Source organism: Crotalus tigris, unplaced genomic scaffold, assembly GCF_016545835.1.
Source record: "Crotalus tigris isolate CLP2741 ecotype Arizona unplaced genomic scaffold, ASM1654583v1 scf7180000019173.45859301935:6455823, whole genome shotgun sequence".
Lineage (NCBI taxonomy): Eukaryota > Metazoa > Chordata > Lepidosauria > Squamata > Viperidae > Crotalus > Crotalus tigris.
This window is the reverse complement of record NW_024097414.1, coordinates 3,084,003-3,109,380: the sequence shown is the minus strand read 5'-3', so window position 1 is coordinate 3,109,380 and position 25,378 is coordinate 3,084,003. Positions and strand designations below refer to the sequence as shown.

Below are 25,378 nucleotides of genomic sequence, written 5' to 3'. Positions count from 1 at the left end.
CTGGGATTTGTAGTTCAGTGATGTCATGACAGTCACAGGTCCTCTGTGGAGAACGAAAGGTTAACTGGTCCATTAAGGCATTTTTTTTTCTTTTAAAAAAGCAAGATTCTTTTTTTTTTTTGGTCTTTCTCTAAAAGCACGAATTTCAATCGAAAACACAGGCAGCTGGGAAGCACGTCGTTTCTTATGAACCAGCTATTATTTCATTCTGAAAGGAAAAATATAATTTTGCAGGCGCCAACCCTAGAAAAAAAAACTAAACATTTTAAAGCTAGGGTTTGTTTTTTTTAAAAAAAAATTATTTCAATATGGGATCTAAGAAACAGGCCTGAAAAAGGAGAAACAGATTTCCTGTTTGCTTTTCCTTGAATATTTTTACACGGTGTCATTTTTTTTTTTCCCACCCTGCCCTCTTCCTTGAGAATTTTTACACAATGAGTTAGACTTGACCACCGCTAAACCAAGCTCATTCACAAATGAAAAAAAAAAATCTCCCGACAGCTGGATCCTGTATTATTATTCCCAGATGACCGAAAGCTATGTTTATAATGCTCAAGAGCCAAACAAGCAGTGGGAAAATCTGACCTACATTATGATAGATTAATGTTTCCAACATGTGACCAAACAGTTTTTTTCCTCTTTAGTCTTGTATATATACGCATGTGCCTTGCATCTGATCTTAAAAAATGATTTTTTTAAAAAAAATATAAAAATCCCTCCTATCAATTGCCCCAAAGGTGTCTTTCCAGGAGGCAAATGGACTTTCTTGTTTTTCTTTGAAGACGTTTTGCTTGTCATCCAAGAAGCTTCTTCAGATCTGACTGGGTGGTGAGGAATGGAAGGATGCTGTCAGTCAGAGCTGAAGAAGCTTCTTGGATGGGAAGCAAAACATCTTCAAAGAAAAACAAGAAAGTCCAGTTGTCTCCTGGAAGAGCACTTTTGGGACAACCATGACTTGGATGACTGAGGATCTCCATAGACCTCCCATCAATTCTTCCCATACAGATGTTTAAAAGGAACAGAGAAGAGTAACAGTTAGGAGACTGGAAGCTAAAGCATATGAAGAACGGTTGCTGGAATTGGGTATATCTAGTCTAGTGAAAAGAAGGACAAGCAGTCTTCCAATATCTTAAGGGGCTGCCCCAAAGAAGAGGGAGTCAAGCTATTCCCCAGAGCACCCAAAGGCAGGACAAGAAGCAACAGATGGAAACTAATCAAGGAGAGAAGCAACCTAGAAGTAAGGAGAAATTTCCTAACAGTGAGAACAATTAACCAGTGGAACTGCTTGCCTCCCAGAAGATGCTCCATCACTGGAGAATTTTAAGAAGAGATTGGACAGGACAACCGTTTGTCTGGAATGGTACAGGGTCTCCTGCTTGAGCAGGGGGCAGGACTAGAAGACCTCCAAGGTCCCTTCCAATTCTGTTGTTCTTTTCTGTTATTCTGTGAACTCAACGAATACACGAGCCTGTCAGATCTATCCTCTCACCAATTCCCATGATAGGAGAGTTAAATTCCTCAATTCCTCAGGGCTTTCAGAAAAAAAAAATGTTTAGTGAAATGGAACACAAGCAAAGCCTCCGGATTTTGAAGCAGCCTCCGTTCTCTTTGAAAAATAAACTTTCTCCAGCAGACACGCGTATAAATAGGCACGAGGTTATATTTTCCTAACTGGGCAATGCACCTTTTATTTCCGCACAATTAAGCGGTTGAAATCTCACTTTTGTTAGGTATGTTGCTATGAAACGGCGTCCTTTGGAGACAAGCTATAATACATCTCCATCCCACAGTGCCCTTGGGTACACTTCTGGCTCAGCTGTCGGAAGACTGTAAGCTCTCGCCTGTGGCTCTTTTCCCAAGATGGGAACGAGAAAGCTCCCCCTAATGTAAATCCCCATGATACAAACGGCCTCGGGAATGTCCGAATGACAACGGTGCAATATAATAACTGACCAAAAGGACACCAAGTATTATAAAGCATGAAATTTGCCTGCCTGAATCAGCTCTTCAGGGCAAGTTAAATAAAAGCCCAGATTTTTGCAATCGCATGTCCCCAGTTCCCTTTATGTTTACTTTAAAATTGCCATGGGTGGACATTTCTCAGGACAAAATGACCAGGCTTAACCCTTACAGTGTGGTTTGGCTCAGCATGCCGTGGGAACTGAGCCAGGGGCCGCCCTCACACCAACTCACCAAGCTGGCATTTACCAAACCACAGTTTATTGACTGAGCCGCAAAGCACCAGCTTCACACGTGCCCGAATCCAAACTAAACAAATATCGGTGATGCCAATAAATGGCGCCAATATATTTAACCACCATGTGAATCACGGTGAGAAAAAAAAAGCCAAGATTTGTATCTCCCGCACAGTCCCCGACCGTAATTAAGAGCTGTTTTGGGGGCTCCCAGATGCCGTCTTAATCTAAACCTTGATTACAGCTATTCCTTGATTAATTTAGTGACCGCTGAAAGTTAATACAGCACCAAATGATCGGCTGTCTGCAAGGAGTCTAAACCCTTCCCTTCCCCACCATCCGCTCAGAGCTGAAGAAGCTTCTTGGACAGGAAGCGAAATATCTTCAAGGAAAAACAAGAAAGTCCAATGGCCTCCTGAAAAGAAAGCATCTTTGGGACAAACCATGGCTTAGATGACTGAGAATCTCCATAGACATTAAGCTGGGACAATCTCCAGTCTCCTGCACTTCACATTTCCTTTCAGAGCAAGAGAGAGGCTTAGGAGAAAATGCCTGACAGCCGTAAAGCCCAGCTGCATATTTTGCAATTCGCTTGGATTGAACCTACTTTTCAGCCAACAAGCTATAAACCATCGAGCTATTTCAAGACATGAATGCAGTCGTTCCATTTAGGTCGCCAGATGGTCTGGAAAGGGGACAGAGGGTGTCCCGCCTGCATTTGCCCAACAGGAACGTCCAAGGCTTATCCTGTTGACCCACAAACTCTTCAGTTGGGGGGGGGGTTTCCACTGCAGGAGAATTCAGGGGGCGTGACTAGGCAGCACCAGTAACCCCTCGGATACGACTGGAACTTTGTGGTTAAGCAATGCGGTCATTGTGCTCAATTTTGGGCTCCACTGGGGCCGTAGGTCAAAGACTACCTGTGTTTAGCATTTGTAAAGGCTGGATTCACAGAAGGCAAAAATCCATCCCGTGATAGTTTTGAATTCGGCTTCGGCTGTTGCACGAATCCAGCCGACTGCGGCTTGCAAAGATTACGTGGGAATATGACAGGAGACGTTTTTCGTGGAGCGGGAAGTGAATCTCTTCCGGAGAGATCTGCTCAGAGCAGCCAAAAATTCTGAACAGAGTTGAACTGTCCAAATCAGGTTTCCTCTTTCATTCTTGGATACTTCTGCAACTCTCCAGCGCTTTTTTCCCTTGCAGAAATCTCGAAAAGCTAAAAATATACACATTATTTATGACCCCTGCCCTAATCCCTAAAAGAAAGTACTAAGAGGTTGCAAAGCATCAAGAGTTAAGTTAAATATGCAACTTCTTGTGGAAGGTCTTCTGTGTAATTAATCAAATCGATAAATTACAGATATTCTTCTATAAGGGCCAGACAAGATTAATTTGTATAACTGGACACACCCGAGGATTTTCAACTCGCTCACATTCCTGTGAAATTTAATAAGGATTATTTTTGCATTCAGGATGCAAAAAAAAAAAAAAAAAATCATCTCAACCAGCTACCCTTTCTTAGCCTGAGCTTCAAAACCGTCAGGGCTGAAAATGAGAAACTAAACAGCTGATACGTTTAATTATAGAAAGAACCACATTCAAAAAGGCCAGCAAGACACACGGGAAAAAAAAAACTGAGAATATTTGCTTTCTTTAAAAGAAATGTTTAGTCCACAAGGCTATGGCTAAAAATATCTACATCCATATTCTAAAACTCAAGACCCAGATGTAAAAACACCTCTGCTTTTTCCTGCAATGTCCTACTCCAAAATATTGCAGTTGTTCAGAATATTTGCAGGAGATCCTTCCAGAAAAGGTTAAGAGCTGAACGGAAGTGGGAAAATGACTTTAAAAAAAGCCACACTCCCGTTATTAGTCAAATTCAAAGGAGTTTCTTGCAAGTATGTATTTTAAACCCCAAGAGTGACGAACAAATCAAGAAAATGGCCAAATGGAAATTACACATCAAAAATACAAATGTTAAAAAAACCTCAAACCAGTAAAAAGAAGAGAAAACACACATTTGTGATCACTCTCCCTATAGAGACACATGTTCTCAGCTACACTCAAAAAAATTCTCGTTAAAAATCGGTTAATAAAATAATTGAGAGCTGATCCCATGGAACGAGAGAAGGGCAAAATCTACATTCAGAGATCAACTAGATAAAGCAGTCAAAGAAGATCGAATTTTAATATGTTAACAGCTTCCACTCAGAAAACGGAGGTGTTCCTTTGTGTTTTAAGCATGGATCACGCCCGCTTTCAGATAATCCTTAACCTACAACAGCTTATTTGTGACCATTCAGTTACAACAGCACTGAAAAGAGTGTAAGTTTTTCACACTTACAACCAGTATCCCCATGGTCACGTGATCAAAATTTGGATGCTTGGCAACTGACTCGTACTTATGACAGTTGCAATGTCCCGCTCTCGTGTGATCCCCTTTTGCGACCTTCCCATGGAGAAGCTAGATTCACTTAGCAACTGTGATACTAAGTTAACAACTGTGCTGATTCACACAACAACATGGCAGAAAAGGTCATAAAATGGGACAAAATTCACTTAATAAAATGTCTCGCTTAGCAACAAAAATTTTGGGTTGAATTTCTAATCCCACGACCTGCATTTTTCCCTATCTGCTTGTATCCCAGTGGGAAAACTGTATTAACTCAGTATTGCCTAAGTGGGCTTGTGACAGTCCTTGTAGGCGTAGCGTGGGCATTCCAAACACACACCTGCAAATAATACAAAGTTCACTTCTGCACACAGATCTTCTCCATGCATGGAAAAAATATATGGGTTAGCCCCACTACGTAGAGTAGACCATACCAGGAAACCAACTCCACGGGGAAAGCTAAAGCTACTTTGATTGAGACTGGCTATAAAAACAGAACTGTGCTCTCTTGATTGTGTTGCGTCTCCTCTGCTTTTTAATATTCTATTAGATTAGGGAGGTTTCTGTCTGAGCCACTTCCGAATGTTATCTCATGGCTCTGGAGCTTAAAAACACGTTTCCACCCTTTATGCTTCAGTAAACTCTCCGAATTATAGGTAGGCCATGACTGATAAAGGAGAATATTTGTAGCTCGGGGTGGGAATGAGGGGCACTCTGAGCTTGGTGGTTTTCTTGCAGACATTTCATGACCCAAATAGGGAATCTCATCAGTGCTAGAAGGATGGATGGATGGATGGATGGATGGATGGAAGGAAGGAAGGAAGGAAGGAAGGAAGGAAGAGTAGTAGTAGTAGTAGTAGTAGTAGTAGGAGGAGGAGGAGGAGGAGGAGGAGGAGGAGGAAAGAATTAAACCTCCAAAGGCTGTCCAAGCTACGAGATGAATCACTGAGAAACAGGACACGCCAAAATTAAAACTGCCATTGCAAACTTTTTCTTAGCCGGCGCATATGTATGAAAGTTACATCAGTCCCTGGCATCACAATTGCACACCATTCTTCTGCCTCTGTCCAAGGGAAGGACTATTGTTGGTGAGGAATGTTGTTCACAAATATTTTCTTACTTCCACCCTGCTTACCTGTGTATGCTATGCACTGGATCAGACACCCAGACCCGCTTTGCACACACACAAAAAAGAGGCAAGCTACTGATTGTGCAGTTGATTAGTTTACTCCTTCCAGGAGCCTCCCTGAACTCCATTCGTGTAGTTCTCCACTGCTGCGTTTTAAAAAATGCTCATTCTTTCTTTTTTTTAAAAAAAAATGGAGAATTCAACCCTCCCCACCAAAATTGACCCACCGCCAGTTGAACGGTACAAAAGAACCCTCACGAAATAAAGCCGAAGAAGTTTCAGATGACACAGACGTACTCATAAACAAACGCCGTATTTATTTTTAAAAAGAGAAGAAAAGAGAATATGTTCCCCCACAGCAGCTGCAGCTGACTCTTTGTTTCAAGCAAGCCAAAGAAATAAATGAAGGATGTGCCGGATACAAAATCACATGGCCATATTAGACAAGGAAGGAAGGAAGGAAGGAAGGAAGGAAGGAAGGAAGGAAGGAAGGAAGGAAGGAAGGAAGGAAGGAAGGAAGGAAGGAGAGGTAGAGAAGGAAGGAAGGAGAGGGAGGGAGGGAAGGAAGGAAGGAAGGAAGGACGGAAGGAGAGGTAGGGAAGGAAGGAAGGAAGGAATGAGAGGGAAGGAAGGAAGGAAGAAAGGAGAGGGAGGGAGGGAAGGAAGGAAGGAAGGAAGGAAGGAAGGAAGGAAGGAAGGAAGGAAGGAAGGAAGGCTGATTATGTTGCCTAGTTGAGTAATGAAACATATGTAAGAAAACTAAGCTCAGACAGCACCAAGGACCCACAGTCCTCCTCCTGCTCCTCCTTTCCTTTCTCCTCCTTCTCCTTCTCCTCCTCCTCCTCCTCCACTAGCCCCACTCCCTTTTAGCATTGGTAATATTATGAAATGTCTGCAAGAAAACGACCAAGCTCAGAGAGCATCAAGGACCCAATAGTTCAGTCCTGAGCTACCAATATTCTCTTCTATTGGTTAGGTGTGTATGATTTTTCTCCTGAACGAGCAAAGAACACTACGGTGATGTCAAGCCATCACTTGCAAAATAGCTTTTTCCAACCAGACACTCACCCACTCCAGCATCCTGAGAATTTGGACGTTAAAAATCCGACGAATTTGAGAAAGCACCAGATTTACGGAAGTCTGCTCTAGAAATATTAAGGAAGCAGCTGTAAAAACTTTGAAAAGGGCGAAGAGGATGAATAGTACAACAGCATTTGATGTGTTTCTATCTCGGGCGCTTGTATGTCGCTGAATCAGCTGAAGTGGTTCACACAGAGGAAGGTCAAAAACCTCTTCTCTTCGTAGAATTTAGGAGACAGACCAGCATTTCGCATCTTCCACAATAAGACATGGCTGAGAAATTCTGGGAGATGAAATCCACCTAGCACAAAGTTGTCACGGTCAAGAAACCCTAAGATAGAGCAATAACCACAGGAGAAGCCAGTTCAAAGTTAGAAAAGAGGAAAAACGTATATCTTCTTGAGATGTTTTCACAAAGACGTCAGGCAACTAGCTATTAGGGATGCTCTGAATTGGATTATTGCATAGAGCACGAAGGGGAATTGACTAACCCCCCTTCCAGTCTATGATTCTATACAATGACAGCTATAAAAGGAAAGTTGATTTTGCACTACAGACTTAGGAAGGGAAAAAATAAATTCATTAGGTTTGCCCCAACTAAAAAAAAAACACCAGGGGAAAAGTGAGTTGTGGATGGTGTTTCTCCTGTAGCTCCATCAAGGGACATAAAACTTCCAGATGTTCCTCTGTCTTCTTTTGGACACAGAAAGAGCTTCTCTATTTAGGGGTTATTTCTACTGTTCTTAGCTGGAAAACCCCTGAATTTGGAAGATCTCTCTGTGTCCAGTTACGTTGTAACTTTGAAAAGTCACTAAATGAATGTAACTTAAGCCCTACCTGTCCCAGGTTGGCCGCCTCTGGCGAAGCCCAAAGCACAATTTGCAAAACCTCAGTAACTGTTGATCCTCAAACCATCCACCTTTTTTAGCCTGTTACGAAAACTCAGCTTGCATTAGAGGTGAGCCCTAGTCCCACATTCTTGGTTTAAATTAAGCAAGCTGCGTTAGACATCCACCCTGTGATTATTTTTAAATCCAGAGCACAGAAATATTTTAACTATAGAAAGCTTCGTTGTTGTGATTGCTAATCCAGTCCTTTTTCTATTCCCCTCTTTGGCCCTCCAGTTTGGCAGTCGACAAAAAAAAAAAAAAAAAGACTTCCATCAACACTGATATGATGTTTGCTTTTTTCTTTGCAACGCATCTATCTACGGTATTTCCGATCTGCAGCTGTCTGAACAGCTGGGGAAATAGATGCGGGAGATATCTATGGTAAGCACTGTTTGTTTAGAGACTCCTTGCTCGCATGCCTTTGATTCATGCCTGCATATTTTTCCTCTTCTTCTCCTCGAGATAAGTGCACCACACCTACTAAGTTTCGGAACCCGGTTTCTTGCATCGGATGCTTGCCAGTCACAAAGCCACCATTACTCATGCGCCTCTCGGCAATGACGGAAGGACGTGACAGATCCCCATCCCAGTGAGCACAGTCATGCCACTTCACTGGAAAAAGCCCAGTGCATGCCTCTCTAACGTGCCCGTTTTAAGGGCCTTTTAATCTATATTTATACCCATATCTTTCCTTCCGAGAGAAACCGTGTGTGCTGCAGCTGCCAAAAGAAGCAAACACAGCCCTGGACTGTGGTGGCGCAGTGGTTAGAATGCAGTATTGCACAGTGCTAATTCTGCCGATCAACCTGGCTCCAGGTTGACTCATGTTTCCATCCTTCTGAGGTCGGGAAAACGAGGACCCAGATGGTTGGGGTCAAGAGGCTGACTCTCTAAACCGCTTAGAACAGTGGTTCTCAACCTGTGGGTCGGGATCCCATTTGGGGTCGAACAACCGTTTCACGGGGGTCGCCAAACAAGGCTGTCCGCCATTTTTCCCCCCTTTTCTTTGGCCACGCCCCTGGCACCCGGTGATGTATAAGTGGTTGGGGGTCACCATAACATGGGGAACTGTATTATGGGGTCGCGGCATTAGAAAGGTTGAGAACCACTGGCTTAGAAAGAGCTGTAAAGCACTTGAAGCGGTATATAAGTCTATGTGCTATTGCTATTCCTTCCTTCCCTCCCTCCCCTTCCCTCCCCCCTCCCTCCCTCCCTCCCTTCCTTCCTTCTGCCATGGTGTCACAGTGGTTATAATGCAGTATTGTAGGCTGATTCTACCCACTGCCAGCAGTTCGATTCTGACCGGCTCCAGGTTGCCCCAGCCTTCCATCCTTCCAAGATCGGTAAAATAGAGACCCAGATAGTTGGGGGCCACAGGCTGACTCTGTAAACCGCTTAGAGAGGGCTCTAAAAGCACTGTGAAGCAGTAATAATGATCTGGTTTGGTTCATATAAATATTTACATTTGACGAAGAAAAACATTTAAAGGTTGAAGATGAAACATTGTACTTGATCAAGGAAAGAAACTTGATCCTAAATGGATCAATTCTAAAGTCCTCCCTACATTAACTCAATATCGTACTGAACCAGTGTCAGCCTCTGCTTTTATTTTTTGACTAAAATTTCCACCTGAAACTCAAGCATGGAAATAACTTCACAGCTGGACATACCACCAAAAAGATACTAAAAAAAAAAAAAACCACCAACAACATCCTGTTTTAATTATGAGAGTTGTTTGCAGACATTTTGCTTAAGTGCCTATAGAAACCTGGACTTAGACTAAGTCTCCAGCAATTCTGGCTGTGTTTAATGACAACTAGGAAGCCAAATCGAACTCTGCAACATAAAAAGCGTGATGCCCGAGTTTCCACATGCAATAACTGTAGCTATCTTGAGTGATTATTTCCACAACAGGCCAAGTTTATATACACTGAGCCAGAAACTATGGTTTGGAAGCTAAATTGACTCTATTCGAGCAATAGACTAAACCAAACTGAAACAGATCCCAGATGGCTTAGTGCAGGGTTTCCCAACCTCGGCAAGGTGTGTGGACTTCAACTCCCAGAATTCCCCAGCCAGCACGAGAAATTCTGGGAGATGGTTAGGTGCTGACTGGAGAATTCTGGGAATTGAAGTCCACCCATCTGAAAGTTGCCACAGCTGAGAAACACTGCCTTAGTGCAACGTATAAAAAGGATGACACTCTTGTTCAGTTCTCACATCACGCCATAAGCCACTATTTGCCTTAATCAAAACTTCTGGAAGAATCCACCCAGCATGGCTGATGGGTCCATGGATCCTTTAAAGTCATAAAACTTGGAGGCTTCTTACACATCCCCTATGCTGAAAGCTTAACCAGCCACATAATGGCCTATTGAACGAATCACGATTAAATAAACCCTTAGTAAGATGTACAAACTGGAACAGCGATTGGCAGTGTCCAAAGTAACAATGTTTTGGGCGCATCCAATCAGCAAAGAGAGAGAAAAAAAATCCCAACACCAGACAATGGTTGCCCTATGTCCCAAAACAAGAAACAACCATTTATAGTTGGCATTGATGCCATCAGCATCGTGGCATTGTGCGAAAGCTGCTTCCAGCCAGCCCAATGGCCCTGTAACCACCTTTCTCCATTTCTATAGGATCTTTATATCCCGGCCTAATCAAGCATTCATTCATTGCTTTTTCCAACCCTTGACACGACCCCCAAACAAGTAAGCTTTCATTTTTCTTCTTTTCAGAAACAGTTGACCTTTCGGGGGGGGGGGAAAAACGCAGTGCAGGGGGAGAAAATCCATCCTTTAGGATCCTGCATGTAAAACAAAATCTGAATTGTGTTCTCTGAGGAATGGAGTAGCCCGAATCGGACCAGGATCCCTACAGCTGGAGTTGCCCAAGGGCTCCCTTATAACTGCAGAAAGTCCAAAATTGGTGGCATTTCTCCAGACAAGCTGCTGCTTTATAAATGAGAGAGGCGTCTGGAAAGGGGTCTTTGGCCCACCCCGTCTGGAGAAAGCCAACGGGGGGGGGGAGAGCGTGGATGGGGGCGAACGGCTGGAATGTTTGGAAAAGGCATTGGAAAGCAAGCGGGAATGGGGCTATCGATACTCAAAAGGAGGAGAAGGAAAGGAAAGGCAGGGATCGGTTGGGTGCGCTTGAATTTTATTTTATTTATTTATTTTTATAAGCAACTCGAGGCAGCAAACAAGTCTAATAGTCCCTCTTCCTCCTGTTTTCCCCTCAACAACAACCCTGTAAGTTGGCTTGGGCTGAGGGACTGATTCAAAGTCACCCACCTAGCATATATGCCTAAGGCAGGACCAGAACTCTGTCTCCTGGTGATTGGCCCAAAGTCACCCAATTGGCTTTCGTGCCTAAGATGGAACTAGAACTCTCAGTCTCCTGGTGATTGGCCCAAAGTCACCCAATTGGCTTTCATGCCTAGGATGGAACTAGAATTCACAGTCTCCTGGCGATTGGTCCAAAGTCACCCAATTGGCTTTCATGCCTAAGATGGAACTAGAACTCACAGTCTCCTGGCGATTGGCCCAAAGTCACCCAATTGGCTTTCATGCCTAAGATGGAACTAGAACTCACAGTCTCCTGGTGATTGGTCCAAAGTCACCCAATTGGCTTTCATGCCTAGGATGGAACTAGAATTCACAGTCTCCTGGTGATTGGCCCAAAGTCACCCAATTGGCTTTCGTGCCTAAGATGGAACTAGAACTCTCAGTCTCCTGGTGATTGGTCCAAAGTCACCCAATTGGCTTTCATGCCTAAGATGGAACTAGAACTCACAGTCTCCTGGTGATGGGTCCAAAGTCACCCAATTGGCTTTCATGCCTAGGATGGAACTAGAACTCACAGTCTCCTGGTGATTGGTCCAAAGTCACCCAATTGGCTTTCATGCCTAAGACGGAACTAGAACTTTCCATCTCCTGGTGATTGGCCCAAAGTCACCCAGATGGCTTTCATGGCTAAAGTTGAACTAGAACTCTCCATCTCCTGGTGATTGGCCCAAAATCACCCAATTGGCTTTCATGCCTAGGATGGAACTAGAACTCTCAGTCTCCTGGCGATTGGCCCAAAGTCACCCAGCTGGCTTTCATGCCTAAGGCAGGACTAGAACTCACAGTCTCCTGGTTTCTAGCCTGCCGCCTTAGCCACTAGAGACCAAAGTGGCTTTTGCAATCTGTCACCACCATCTTGACTTTTCTGACCGTGCCCTGGGGACACCCTTGGTTGCGACAGTTTTAGGGGAATCTCTGCCTGGATAACTAAGCAAAGACAGCTTAATTGCAGCTTGACCACAAAACACAACTTCTCCAGAAATGAATAGGTCCGGGCATCTCTGCTTTTGCAGATGTGCTGGGCTACAGATCCTTTTATTTTCGGCGAGGAATTAAAAAAACAGATCCAATCTCAGAAATATGGATTAGCAGGCTTTGATGTTATGCAGACGAAGGAAAGTTGCCTGGCCTTTAGACTGTTGTGCAAATCCAGAGGAAGGTTGTTCTTTAACGCATCAGCCTATTAATTCAGAGGCAGTGGTGTGTGTGTTTTTAAAATATATATGTGTGTGTGTGTGAAACTGGACAGAAACTGCAGTGACTGCAACTCTGGCTGTTCAGGAGAACAAAGGCCAAACTCCTTTTTATCCCTAATCATAGTCAACAATCAACAGAAGAAGGAATGTCTGGAGAAAAAGGCCTAGTTGGTTAGTTATTTTCAATTTTTCAACGCTGGCTTATCGCAATCGAGAAGATCCCGAAAAAGATGCCAGTCAAGCTGATCTTTCACAAGCCAAGCAGAATAAGAAGTTTTGAGTTTTGAGCAATCAATTTGATTCAATCCAGGCCACGAGAAGCGAGATCAAATTCTGAGCGTCGGAAATGACAGGCACAGAATGGACCAAAAGAAAAAAGCTCAGGCAATCTGGTTCCCAGCCCTTCCGCGGGCAGAAATAAAGACATAAAGGTTGTGCGGCAGGGTCCAGGGGGGAGGGTGTGGGGGGAGGGGGAGGAGAATTGGGAGGGGGGTTTTTCTAAAATCTAGGGCTCAGACTCAAATGCACAGAACATGATTCCCATTCAAACCATCACTTTTCTTTCCAGAAAACTATGAATAGCAGGCACCCAATATTCGCCCACAGGATACCAGTGGCCCCGTGACTTCAACTGGACTCCAGCTCCCATCATCCTGACCCGGAACAGAGTGGCTGATTGGCACAGTGGCACCCTGGCCAGAGACGCCACTCAGCCTCTTCTGTTCTGACTTTGCAATTCATCCGGGGTCGCCCCTGACACGCTGATTCACCTACTCGCCGGGCTGTGTGCGTGTGCACACTAGTTGTGCGTGTGTGTGTGTGTGTGTGTGCGTGTGTGTGTGTGTGTGTGCCACAAAGAATCCATCCCCACCAGCCCACGACCATGGGGCTCACACACAGACACGCCACCCCTAAACCGGGCCAAGCGCGTTGACTGGTCCTTTCACCTTCTCCTGCCAAGCCGGATCTTTGGAACCGACCGAAGCGTGTTCACGACCCTCCCCCTAAAAAAAATACTTCCCAAACTGGGGGAGAGGGGATACTCGCCTGCCGCCCCCTTCCCGGGACTCTTACCTTGCCCAGCTCCCTCCTCGCCAGCTCCCCCAAGAATGACCGGCGTGAAATCTTGGAGAGACCCTCTGCACGCGCTCAGAGGCACTCTCCTCCGGCGCGGGACGGAGGAGGGGAAACCCCTCCATCTGCAACTCCCTCCTCCCCAGCACCCCCACCCCACCCAAAAGGCGCTCCTCCCGAAGAATGCCCGGCGTGAAATCTTGGGGAGACCCTCTGCACGCGCTCAGAAGCACTCTCGTCCGTCCCCGACACGGGGCGGAGGGCGACAGACGCCTCCATCTGCGGCTCCCTCCTGCCCAGCTCCCCCAAAAGGCGCCCTCCCCCCCCAAGAATGCCCGGCGTAAAATCTTGGGGAGACGCTCTCTGCACACGCTCAGAGGCACTCTGGTAGGGCCCCGGCGCGGGACGGAGGAAGGGGAAACCCCTCCGTCTGCAAGTCCCTCCTCTCCAGCCCCCCAAAAGACCCCCCCCCAAGAATGCCCGGCGTGAAATCTTGGGGAGACCCTCTGCCCGCGCTCAGAGACACTCTCGCCCGGCCCGGGTGTGGGACGGAGGGGGGGGTGGAAGAGAAAACCCCCTCCATCTGTCCCCCCCCCAAACGCCCAGCCACCTTTCGCCCGAGCGGCTTGCCCGGCTCGGATGCAGCGCCGGCCGGGGCCGGCCTTGCTGGCTCACCGCTTCCTCCTCCTCCGCCGCCTCCTCCTCCTCCTCCTCCGTCCTCGTCCATGGTGGGGCAGCGTCGCCCCCGGAGCAGCCCCGGAGCAGCAGCAGCTCGGCTCGGCTCAGCCGCTTGCAAAGCGCCGCTGCTGCAGCTGTTGCAGCTGTTGCAGCCGCCGCTGGCTGGCTGGCTGGCTGGCTGGCTCTGCCCGGCTCCCGTGCCCCGCCGCCGTCCCCGCGGAAATGGGCGGACGGCGCCTCGCCTCCCGCCGCCTCTGCCCCGCCTGCGCTGCTGCTCCGCTCCGCTCGGCTCCGGCCCAGGGGAGGGGAGGGGAGGGGAGCCCTTCAGGGCCATCTCCGGCCGCCGCCGCCAGGGGGCAGCCCAGGGGGACGCCCAGGCCAGATGGGGTCCCCCCCCAGCCCCTCTACCCCCCCCCACCCAAAGAGGATGCGGGTCCGGGGGACGATCAGCATCCTCCCCATCCATCATCCGTCTTCTTAGCATTCTTGAGCGGTACCCTCATTTGGGGGCTGGTTAACGGAAACCTGTGTGTGTGTGTGTGTGTGTGTGTGTGTGTGTGTGTGTGTGTGTGTGTGTGTGTGTGTGTGTGTGTGTGTGTGTGTGTGTGTGTTTCTGGCAGGGTGGGGGGGGGACATGGGATGTTGAATTCCGGCTGGACTTTGGACAGGAGCGGATTGTGGGGGGTTTTGCGCCACTGGGTGGCCCGTGGTTACGTGCCAAATTGGGGCCCCAAATCAGTCTGGCCAAGCAAGCCGTACAAAGAATTGGGCCTACCGTTGGGGGCAGCTGGTAGGGTGTGGTGTTGTGTTGTATGGCGCAGGCAGTCCTCAGCTTTGCGACCGTTCATTCAGTGACCGTTCGAAGTTGCAACGGCACTGGAAAAAGTGACGGAGGACCGTTTTTTTCACACTTGCATCCCCCCCCAGGGTCACGTGATCAGCATTCGGATGCTTGGCAACTGACTCGTATTTATGATGGTCGCAGTGTGGGGGGGGGAGGAGGTCCTGACAAGCAGTCCCTCTCCCCTCCCCCTTCTCTTTTTTTCCTCCCTCCCTCCCCTCCCTCTCTCCCTCTCCCTCTCTTTTTCTTTCTCCTTCCTCCCTCCAACTCTCTCCCTCCCTCTCTCTTTCTCTCTCTCTCCCTCCCTCTCCTATTTCTCCTTCTTTCTCCTCCTCCCTCTCTCTTTCCATCTCTCCCTCTTTCTATTCTTCTCTCCCTCTCCTCTCTCCCCTCACTCTCCCTCCTTCTCCCTCCCTCTTTCTCCTTCTCTCTCTCCCTCCCTCTCCCACTCTCTCCCTCCCTCTTTCTCTCTCCTTCTCCCTCCCTCTCTCCCACTCCCTCCCTCTCTTTCTCTCTCTCCCTCTCCCTCCCTCCCCCTATTTCTCCTTCTCTTTTCCCCTCCCTCTCTTTCCCTCCCTCTCTCCCTCTCTCTTTCTCCCTCCTTCCCCTCTCGCCTTCTCTCTCCCCCTCCCTCTCTCATTCTCTCCCTCCCTCTCTCCCTCTCTCTCTCTCTCTCAGGACTGCTCATTGTTTTGCATGTTAAAAACAGTGCAACGAAAGGCATCCATATTAACATCTCGGCTTTAGGCTTTACGAGGCCAAAACTTTGTGCTTGAGCAGTGAGTCAGCCGTCTGCCGAGGTTAAGACGTGGGAGATCTTCAGTCAATACTGACACTCTTATTTTCCAACCGTGGTTTCGTGGTCTCCGTAGACCACCTACGTGCTGCGCAAGTTCTCACATTCTTCTGCTGAAGAACATCTGCTGGAAGCCCCTTCGAAAATAACTTCATGAAACTAATCGAATCAACCAAAGAAAACCTTGCATGCATACCACAGTCCTTACAATACAACTTCAAAGTGAATAATTCTGATCATTTAAAAACAAAAACAAAAAAACCCCACCAGGATGAGAGGTTGAGGAAAATCCTGGACATTTATTTTACAAATACAACTTGCCCAAATGAGATGACTTGGTTCTTTGATCCTGGGTTAAAAAGCAAAACAAAACCTTCTTTGAGGTCAGCAAATGCTGGAAACAAGCCTAGATACCTCCTTCAGATGTTGCATGTTGGTTTTTATCAGCCCACCCTCTACCTCATCCTCAAAAACCACTTATTCCTGATTGTCTATGGAGATTCTCCATCATCCAGATCCGGGTTGTCCCAAAAGTGCTTTTCCAAAAGGCAACTGGACTTTCCTAGGGGTTTTGCTTCTTCAGTTCTTGGGAGATCACTTTTGGGACACTATTACTGATACCTTCTTTTCCCGTTTCCATATGTCCGACAACATATGTTAATGACCAATCCAATGTTTTCTTTAAAAAAAGGAAGAGCTGCTTAAGAGAGACCATGGTTTGTTTTTGATGGAGCATAGGAAATTGGTCTATAGGGTTGGTCCAACGGTAAGACCGTGTTTGTGTCCCCATGGAGGCACAAGCTGTAAATCAAGAGAGGAAAGAACTTTAATTTATCTCTTCCAAGAGATCAACTTTCAATCCTTCCTTTACTTGTAAGCGACACAAAGGTTTACAGTTCAACCTAAGCTCTGGGACAAGATCACCGTTTGACTTGCTTCGTGTTTTGGACACCCTCCCCAAAAAAGCAGTCTAATTTTTCTTCCAACCGTTTTCCCCTGTTGCCTCCAAGTTGAATTGCAAAACTCGCACGACGAGAAAATCCAGACATCACCTCCAAGAGGGTAGCACTAAAGTGGAATTTAGAAGGCGAGGAGGTGTGATTGGAATTAATAACAGCAACGACACAACAGGTTGAAGGAAAAACACGTCCCGAGTTTGAAAAGAAGCTTTACTATAAAAAGGGAAAAGAAAAAAAAAATAGAAAAGACACATTTTTTAAAATTCGATAGGATTTCCTTCGGAGGCGGATCGAGCGAAGATGGTGTTTTCGAGCTGAGTTTTCTTCACGTGCATTTTGATCAAGCCGGTGATGGTTTCATTCCCAAACGTTTCGGCAAGCTGCAGAGGGGTCAGGCCTGCCATGACACTGTTCACATCTGCGGCAGCGTTCAGCAATAAATAGCAAATTCCCAGATGCCCTGAAGAGAAAAGAAAGAAGGAAAGAAAGAAAGAAAGAAAGAAAGAAAGAAAGAAAGAAAGAAAGAAAGAAAGAAAGAGAAAGAAGAAATAAATAAATAAATAGTGGTCCCTTTAATATAGCATATTTTTTTCGTATTGATATAAATTGCCATCCTATATGTAGACTGGACAAAGGAAAGCTAGACATTTTTTTCACTAGGACAATGGCATTGGAAGAACCAAATTCCCAAACTATTCCAATCCAAATTGTCTTCCCTCATTTGAAAACCTCACTGAGTTGCTCAAATCTCAAATCTCCACGGCCTCACCCGATTTCCAACAACAGCCGTTTATGCTAGATTTAGTCTGTTTATAACCCAGCCGCCTTTTATGCCTGCCCTGAAATCCAGCTTCCACTGAGGCTAACAATAAGGGAGAATTATGACCATCAAAACATTCTTTTATGAAGGATCTGGGGAAGAAAAGCCAATAAAAATGCCCATTATTCAAGCATCAAATAAAAATTTAGGACCATATCTTGAAGAAGATATAATTCAATGGCCCAAGTTGACAGAATACAGAATAATAAAGTTGGGAGGGACCTTGGAGGTCATCTAGTCCAACCCTCTGCTCAAGCACGAAACCCTATACCATTTCAGACAAATGGCTCTCCAGTCTCTTCTTAAAAACTTCCAGTGTTGGAGCATTCACTGCTTCTGGAGGCAGGTTGTTCCCCTGGTTAATTGTTCTAACTGTCAGGAAGTTTCTCCTTAGTTCTGGGTTGCTTCTCTCCTTGGTTAGTTTCCATCCGTTGCTTCTTGTTTTGCCTTCAGGTGCTTTGGAGAATAGCTTGATTCCCTCTTCTTTGGGGCAGCCCTTGAGATATTGGAATACTGCTATCATGTCCCCCCTCATCCTTTTCTTCATTAAACCAGACATACCCAATTCCAGCAACTGTTCCTTGTATGTTTTAGCCTCCAGTCCCCTGATCATCTTTGTTGCTCTTCTCTGCACTCTTTCCAGAGTCTCAACATCTTTTTTGCATCGTGGTGACCAAAACAGGAAGCAATATTTAATATTTACCATAAACAATTGCCAAGTGCAATGGAGTTGCCCCATCGCACTGGGGATTTTGGACGTTCACATTAATTCCAGGGTAGTGTAAAAGGAGAGAAATCAGGTGCATTTTGCCAGTGTTCACTGCAGCATGGAGTGGGGTGTTCCCATTTTCGGCTGCTTGGTTTATGTCAGGTACGGGGAGAGCCTGCAAATCAAGACATGCGAGGCATCAGCAGGAAAGAACATAACTTGCCATCTCCAATACAAGGTAACAACTTACAATTTTGGGTTGAGCCCAGTGGTGGGATTCAAATACGTCAACAACTGGTTCTCTGTGTGGATGCCGCTTCCGGAAGTCCATTCTGGGCCTGGGCAACAAAAAATTAACTACCAATTCTGCCAAAGTGGTGCAAACCGGCTGAATCCCACCACTGGCTGAGCCCAGAATGTCTGTTGCGAAGCGAAACGTTTTGCCCCCATTTTACCAACTTTTCTTGCCACAGTTGTTCAGTAAATCACTGCTGTTGTGAAATTAGCAACACAGCTGTTGAATGAATCTGGCTTTGGAATTTTTTCAGAGGAAAAGGCAAAGAAAGTCCCGTTGTGTTTTGAAAAGCACCTTTGGGACAAGTGTCAGGAAATTTCACCTCAACAACAGGGGAAGGACAAAGAAGGACAGAGAGGAGGATGGGAGGCCACAGAGAGATCAAAGGCAACCGGGAGGACAGGGGCCCGGGGGGGGGGGGAAACAGAGGAGAACTGGGACAGGAAGATGGAAGGACATGGGAGGACTGAGAAGAACAGAGGGAAGACAGGGAGAAGAGCAATTTAAAATCTGCAAATATCCCCATCTGTATCTCTTCTAGTCTGATGTTCTTCAGGTCTTCTGTTTGACAACTCTTCACCCCCTAACAAGTTGGGGAAAAGCTGAGCCAGACTTTGCACAATGTTTGGAAATCTGCAATCATTCAGGTTTCTTGCAGGCAACTGACCATTTCAAGAAAATACTCCAGAATCTTAGACTGGTCATAGATAGTGGCTAAAAATAAGAGATTGCGGTTCTTTTCATCCACGATGCTCAGGTCCAGCTTCTGACTTCTGACCAGATAATCCAAGACATCAGCATAGCCCCACTGGACGGCCTGCAGAGCTCTTAGAAGGAGAAAAGCAAAGATATTAATCGTTAAAACCGTTTGCAAAACAACAACAACAAAAACCCAGCATCAAAGAGATTTTAATGTAAGAAGTAAAATCCCCCAGCTTTGGGAGTTGATCTCTATCACCCTCCAGTGGTTACAAGGCACAATTGCGGCTACAGCCTGAATTCACGAGTGAATTCATAAACCTAAGTTTGCAAACCACGGTTAATGACTCCGGCTTGTTCTTCCACCCAACTTTTTGGTCACAGAAGATGTCTAATTAGGAATAATTAAAACAGTCTTGACTCTGTTGCTTGTGAGTGCAACTCAGACAGGAGTTAGCAAACTAAAGTGACTGAACAGCCACTTGCCTGAAATGGTATAGGACAGGTTCTCCTGCTTGAACAAGAGGTTGGACTAGAAGACCTCCAAGGTCCCTTCCAACTTTGTTATTGCTATTATTATTGTTATTAAATAGTCTACAGCCAAAATAAAAAAGCGTATTAGTTTAAAATGCTGTGTAAGATTTTTGCATCAGCTCTAGTTTAAAATAGGACGCAGGCAAGCCTCGACTTATGACTGCAAACTGTGGTCGTAAGTCAAGGATTACTTGCAGAAAATTCATATTGTCAAGGAGATTCTTTAGGTGTCAATCTCCTTACCTTTCTTTCATGACTTCCGTGGCTTCTTGTCTGGGAGACGAAGTGGGAACCTTGATGGCTGCTTCAGAAGAGATCTGGGTACTGACCAATGCCTTATAGAACTAAATTTCAAAATTGGGACACTTAGTATGTGAACGTGCATCCTAACTCTCAAATATCTCTAATAGTCAATAATCTAAAAAGAAATTATTATTGTAAGAAAAGCACATACAGTCACAGCTGGGACAGTTATTTATAAATGGAAGAGAATATTCGTAGCTCAGAGGTGAACTGTGGGGTCCTTGGTGCTCTCTGAGCTTGGTTGTTCTCTTGCAGACATTTCATTACCCTACTAGGTAACATTATCAGTGTTAGAAGGGAGTGGGGTTTGTGGAGTAGAAGAGGAGGAAGAGGAGGAGGAGGAGGAGGAGGGGAAGGAGGAGGTAAAGGAAGACTGTGGAGTCCGTGGCGCCCTCTGAGCTTGGTTGTTTTCTTGCAGACATTTTATTACCCTACTAGGTAATTTCATCACTGCTAGGAGGGAGTCAGGTTTGCTCTCCGTTTATTATCCCTTCTAGCATTGATGATGTTACTTAGATGGGTAAAGAAACATCTACAAGGAAACCACCAAGTTCAAATAGCACCAAGGACACCACAGTCATCTATCTTGTTCCCTTTCCTAAAGATATTTTGCTTTGCTTCAAAAGTCCCTACATGCAAGTAGAAATTTTTCCAGGGTGTTTAGACCACCCTGTTTCCAAAATGGTGATTTTTGTTCAGTGTTTCTCTCTGTTCTACTTGAGGAGGCACCAAAGCGTTGCTCAAGAATGTACCACAAAAGCATTGAGGGTCCAAGAACAGGATGTGGGGAAAGCCAAACTAAATAGCAACCATAATTAAATAAGATCCCCATTCCCCCCCCCACCCACCCACTCTTTAAGGTCAAAGTTAGGTTTGATATGTTATGCTTCTGATGGACTCCTGAAATGCTTCAAAAATATAAATCCACAGTAAACATCTTTTGCTTAAATAAAAAAAGAGGAGTGGTGGGTGGGGTCGACCTATTCTCCAGAGCACCTGAAGGCAGGACAAGAAGCAACAGATGGAAACTAATCAAGGAGAGAAGCAACCTAGAACTAAGGAGGAATTTCCTGACAGTTAAAACAGTTAATCAGTGGGACAACGTCTCTCTAGAGGTCGTGGGTGCTCCAACCCTAGAGGTTTTTAAGAAGAGATTGGACAGCCATTTGTCTGAAAAGGTATAGGGCTTCCTCCCTGAGCAGGGGGTTGGACTAGAAGACCTCCAAGGTCCCTTCCAACTCTGTTATTCTGCTAACAAGTAAAAATGCAAAAAGCTAGGACCGGCTGAGAAAGATGTTGCTGCTATAGCAAATGGCCAACAATTCAGAGACACAAAAGGTTAAACCTCACCCCCCTTGACGCTAATGAGATGCTGTCCCAATTTTATCCAGCCCTCTAACCCCCAAATGCTGCTTAATGCTGGTTTTCTGGGTGTTCTTAAACCACACCAGTATATGCAGTCTCACACATGGACAACGTTAAAAACAACAACATATAAGCCAGTTTGCAACCCTGCCCATCCCACCCCCAACCCCCATTTCCCACCTGGGTTTTTACCTTGACCATAGCGTGCCAGAGATTTGCAAGGGCAAATTCCCGGATCGCCAGCAGCCACTGAGTGATCTGAGGGTTTTTGCTGGGGTACTGTATGTTGGAAAGCATTTCCCTGTATCCGGATGTGTTGGGCGAAGACATGAGGTTCAAGTAATCTAGGAAAATGTAGGGGTGCTGGTTACTGGCCAACCCCACCGGATATTCACTCAGGGCGACCAAGAGAATGGAACTCAACTCCGAAGGCTGAAGGTCCTTAGAGTCCAATCCTTTGAGGAAGGCAAGATGCACTTCATCTTCAATCACCCCCAGTTCCAGTTCCAACAGCTGTTGCTTCTGGTCGTACTGGAGCTCAAACAGCCAGAAGTGTGCAAATTGTACAAAGTTTTCTCGGGCGGCGCTCCAGTGGCCCAGCTCGCGAAGGACACCCTGCGCTCTCTCCTGCCAAGCTGCTACTGAAGTGCTGTCAAAGTAGCTGAAGATCTTCTCCAAGAGCTGGTTTTCCGGTAAGAAATGCAGATTGAGGGATTCCTTGGAAGACACAACCCTGTTGGATACCTGGCTCAGGTCTGGCAGGACTTTTTTTCCAATGTGGGGAAGCGGGACAGCGTTGAACAGAGGACAGTTCCTGATCTTAAGGGAGAAGAATTCCTTCTGCAAATGGCTATTATCGGCAGGAGAGGGATCCATCAAGGTATGGATATTTGGAAGGTGAAGGATCTCTTCTGGCTGGTCCAAGGCGCTTCCCTGCAGCTGCTGTCCCAAGTCCCCTTCCTGGGCCATAGTGAGAGCAGAGAGGAGAGTCACTCGATCCTCGACACTCTGCATTGTCCTGAAGCCCAGGGTACATTGGCGGCCTCCGTTTGCAGCATAAGTCACGATTTAATGGATCTCCATGAGTACCTGCGACCGAGCAAAAATAACAGGAAAATACAGGCAAGTAAACAAGAGCTGGACCAGAACCAACAGCTGGAAACTTTACAGGAGAAGATTCCCAACTAACGATAAGGAGGTGATGACACTTCAAAGGCTTACATTGCTTGACTTTCACGTTCCTCCGCTTTCCTTCTACAACTAGATTACTGCTACTTAACCCTTTAGCTTGCTAGTTAAGTCTTGCACGTCCCTTGCCATCCTCCAGCAAATGAAATAGCAGAATATTTATTAGAGAACAATCACTTATTCCGACCAATAAGACTTCAGGAAGCATTCTGTGATGTCACAACCCAGTGATGGAGCACCCACAACTTCTGAAGGCAAAGCCATTCCTGGGTTCTCCTTCGTTCTAGGTTGCTTCTCTCCTCGATTAGTTGCCATTAACCCATGCTCAGCATCCTTCATGGTTTGTTTGCGAATGTTAACTGTTGCCTGGCAAAAATCTAGCAATATGTATGATCGGAGAGAAGAAATAAATAGGGAAGACTTCAATTCTATACTCTGGTGTTGCAGGAACCCATCGCCTGGAATTAGCAATAGCACTTAGACCAGGGGTCTTCAAACTTGAAGTCCACAAGTCATAAAAGGGCCAAGTCCCAGAATTCCTCAGCCAGGCATATAGTATGCCTGGCTGAGGAATTCTGGGACTTGGCCCTTTTATGACTTGTGGACTTCAAGTTTGAAGACCCCTGGTCTAAGTGCTATTGCTAATTCCAGGCGATGGGTTCCTGCAACACCAGAGTATAGAATTGAAGTCTTCCCTATTTATTTCTTCTCTCCGATCATACTGAGGAATTCTGGGAGTTGAAGTCCACAAGTCATAAAAGGACCAAGTTTGAAGGCCCCTGACTTAGACTTATATACTGCTTTACAGTGCTTTACAACCCTCTTTAGAGTCAGCCTATTGCCCCCCAACAATCTGGGTCCTCATTTCCCCGACCTTGGAAGGATGAAAGGCTGAGTCAACCTGGTCAGGATCGAACTCCTGGAGTGAGCAGTGACTTAGCTTGCAATGCTGCATTTTAACCACAGCACCACCACGGCCCTTACCTGGTGATTCAACAGGATAAGTCTAGACAGGTGCATTACCTTAACAAATTGACTTAGCCATAGGTAAATATTGCAGGCTCCAATTTCAACAGGATTTACTAGGTGACATGTTATACCTTGCCCGTTGCTCGTGATTCTCTGATGATTCACTCATGTTCCATGTTTAGTCACCGGGCATGCACATCATGTACACGTTGGGTTACTTTGCTTTCTGTGGCTTGACTTGGTGTGCATTGTGTGCAAAGCTAACCCTTTTATTAAGTGTAGGAACCAGTATATTGTATGAACTCGGAAAATAAATGAACTCAAGTTACTTGGCTGCTAGTGTGTGGTGTAAACATGGGTAGCCTAAACCCAGAAAATGGAATTGCTTCAGTAAACCAGGAGGTCAACATAAACACTCGTAGAGTTGTCTTGGTTTCCGCTTCATGTGGGATGTCAGCCCAGGTGTTGTGGTTTGCTCAGGAACCATGACTGAACAAGCCATGGCTTGAGCAATGGGTGAACCCAAGTTAATTGCAAAATTAAAGCAGATAACGGGATGAACCATGCTCAGTTGCTGGATTGAATTTCCCACACACACACACATTACCTGTAGTCGGACGTTGAATAGCATGGAAGTGACCAAGTACAGGTAGGAGAATCTGATGCGGAATTTCCAGGCCAGTTCAAAGAAGACAAGGAGGGCCCATGTCAGTCCTTTACAGAAGATCCCGTAGAAGCTGGCGATTGCTGACTGCGAAAGCTGGGCAGCCAAAATAGATAGCAGCACAATTGCCATTTTCATTGTTGACCTGCCAAGCCACGTCTTATAGGCTCCGCCTCCCACCTGCAGAAAGATGGATGTCCACAGATCAAAGCAATGCAGTCAAAGAGGTGACCGGGATGCTATCTTGCTGCTGATGACAATGGCATGACATTCCTATGTCACAATGCGCTACTCCGCCTCGACCAATCCAGTCTTTCTACGACAATAGTTCCCTCCCATCCAGTTCATTGTCCAAAAGGCAAAGAAGGAAAACCAGGGGATGAGTTACACTGGCTACCAGGAAGTGGAAGTTGATGGACAGTTGGGAGAACAAGACCCTGTAATTCTAAAATTACAGGGAGAATTGATGTTAGTCAGATGAATGTTCTGGATTTCAAGAGAGTTGGACTCAAGAGGTGGGAGAACGTGACCGTGTAATTTTAAACCTCCAGTGATGGAGCACTCACAACTTCTGAAGGCAAGCCGTTAATTGTTCTGATTGTTAGGAAGTTTCTCCTTAATTACAGGTCTCTTCTCTCCTTGATTAGTTTCCATCCATTGTTTCTTGTCTTGCCTTCTGGTGCTTTGGAAAAGGAAGAACTGATGTTAGCCAGATGACTGTTCTGGATTTCAAGAGAGTTGACCTCCACAAGCAACGGGAAAAAGTAGAAGGACTCCATAGGTGGAGATCTTGAAGAGGGAAACTGCTGATGAAGATGGGAAGTTCTGAAACATGAGGGGATTAAGGCCCCACATCAGACGAGGAAGAAAGAGGAAGAAAAGGGGAAGACCGCTGATAACATCAGTATGGTTGCATAAAGATCTTTCTGATAACTAAGAAGCAAAATGGATGAGTTTGAAAAATGGAAATAGGGGCATGTAACAAATGCAGATTATCAGGAAATGGCCTGGATCTAGAAGAAGACCAAAACCTGGAATGAGCTGAAGCTTGTGAAGAATACCAAGAATCACAACAAAAGGTATGTGCAGAACAAAAAGGAAATCTGCAAAACGGTTGGTTAACTGATTAGATAACCTTTATTGTCGTTTTAATGGCACGCATTAAAAATGAAATTTAGTTGCTTCCTTTCAATGTGTACACATACATAACACACATTTAAAACATACTATATACAACATACGTGTA

The 25,378-nt window shown here is 45.7% G+C and overlaps 2 protein-coding genes across 4 annotated transcripts in view; both read right to left on the bottom strand.

The window, feature by feature from the left end:
* The window catches only part of CYTH3 (cytohesin 3), a 41,440-nt gene extending 26,579 nt beyond the window's left edge, over positions 1–14,861 (bottom strand). For 2 of the 3 annotated variants that reach the window (XR_005558766.1, XM_039360641.1), the window contains exon 1: positions 14,766–14,861. Coding sequence is in view for 2 of the 3 variants with exons in the window: in XM_039360641.1 (XP_039216575.1) it covers positions 14,766–14,838 (73 nt within the window). In the remaining variant the exon portion in view is untranslated. Of the gene's footprint in view, positions 1–13,987; positions 14,232–14,765 lie in introns of those variants that run through there. The other variant, XM_039360642.1, reaches the window with a different exon arrangement.
* Positions 14,862–16,584: 1,723 nt separating this feature from the next.
* Positions 16,585–22,629, bottom strand: LOC120315815. Its single transcript, XM_039360773.1, has 6 exons — positions 22,533–22,629; positions 21,504–22,400; positions 19,887–19,987; positions 19,078–19,237; positions 18,110–18,290; positions 16,585–17,046 (listed from the first exon to the last, which is right to left on the bottom strand). The coding sequence occupies exons 2-6, from the start codon at positions 22,323–22,325 to the stop codon at positions 16,844–16,846; spliced, it is 1,467 nt and encodes a 488-aa protein (XP_039216707.1). The 5' UTR covers positions 22,326–22,400; positions 22,533–22,629; the 3' UTR covers positions 16,585–16,843.
* Positions 22,630–25,378: the final 2,749 nt, after the last annotated feature.